Source organism: Sinocyclocheilus anshuiensis, unplaced genomic scaffold (genome assembly GCF_001515605.1).
Source record: "Sinocyclocheilus anshuiensis isolate Anshui unplaced genomic scaffold, SAMN03320099.WGS_v1.1 scaffold1083, whole genome shotgun sequence".
NCBI lineage: Eukaryota > Metazoa > Chordata > Actinopteri > Cypriniformes > Cyprinidae > Sinocyclocheilus > Sinocyclocheilus anshuiensis.
Genome location: NW_015544206.1, coordinates 314,840 through 315,936, shown reverse-complemented (window position 1 = coordinate 315,936; position 1,097 = coordinate 314,840). Strand labels below are relative to the sequence as shown.

Sequence of the window (1,097 nt, the reverse complement as noted above, 5' to 3'; positions counted from 1 at the left end):
AAATATGTAGACAATGCACACACACACACACACACACACACACACACATATATATATATATATATATATATAAAGTGTTTGTGCTTGTGTATTTCCAGCCCTGCTCTCTGACAGAGAAGAAGAAGAGTCGCGTGGGGTCGGTGGTGATGCCGTATATCATGTCCTCCACGCTCAGAAGGATGTCCACCATCTCAAATGCCTCCTCTGGACACTCCAGCGGCTCGGGCTCCTCTGACGGAAACTCCTCCAGACCTGCTTTCCAGGAGTCAGTATTTACTGCATCCTGTTTTTTCATTTCTAGAAATAAACTCCCTCATTTTCAGCACTGCAGTGAAGGCTAATTTGCTGCAGTACAGAGTTCCTGTGGTCATGGAAAGGTCATGGAATGATTCAGTTTCCCATGTAATTACGCTTTCTGCTAGTGGACAAACATGACATTAATCCGTTTAACCTCTGTGTTTAATTGGCTCTTGTAGATGCTGGATAAGTGGATTCTTGTTAAACAAGTCTTTAATTACCATTAACTCCCCAATAATTTAGATTAAAAAAACTAAGCTCAGCTCTGAAAAAAAAAAAAAAAAAGAGTAAATGACAACCTTAACCAGTTTTCACTGATCAGCCTGTTATCCCTTGAGTATTTGCAGATGAAATTATCTCAAATTAGTCATTCGTAACTGGTCAGAACACTTGCCTTTTAGGTTTTTTGCTGCAAAGTTATTTTTGTGATTAATGATGCCTAGTGGGAAAAACATGGAAAATGCAGTTTCCATTTTTCTTCCCCTCTCGCCTTGCATTGTTTGACGTCATCCTAGTATGTGCTTTGATTACTGAGAAAATGTTCTTGGTATTTAATTCTTAATTATAATTAAAATGAAGGGAAATGAGGTATTTTGATTAGTAAGTAAATTTTATTTATAGAGCACATTCAAATTCAGCTTACACTGACCAAAGTGCTGTACAAAAATAATCATAAAATACAGTTTTCAGTACTGGTACTGAATACCGCCTTATATATGTTACAATTAAATATGTTTATAACAACATACTATAATTATATATATGTATGTATATGTATGTATATGTATGTATATGTATAT

General features: G+C 35.7%; 1 protein-coding gene across 1 annotated transcript in view; it reads left to right on the top strand.

The window, feature by feature from the left end:
• LOC107696915 (dedicator of cytokinesis protein 5-like) overlaps positions 1 to 1,097 on the top strand; it is a 71,452-nt gene that overhangs the window by 58,900 nt on the left and 11,455 nt on the right. The window contains exon 47 of the mRNA XM_016497486.1: positions 99 to 265. Within this exon, the coding sequence (XP_016352972.1) occupies positions 99 to 265 (167 nt within the window). The remainder of the gene's footprint in view (positions 1 to 98; positions 266 to 1,097) is intronic.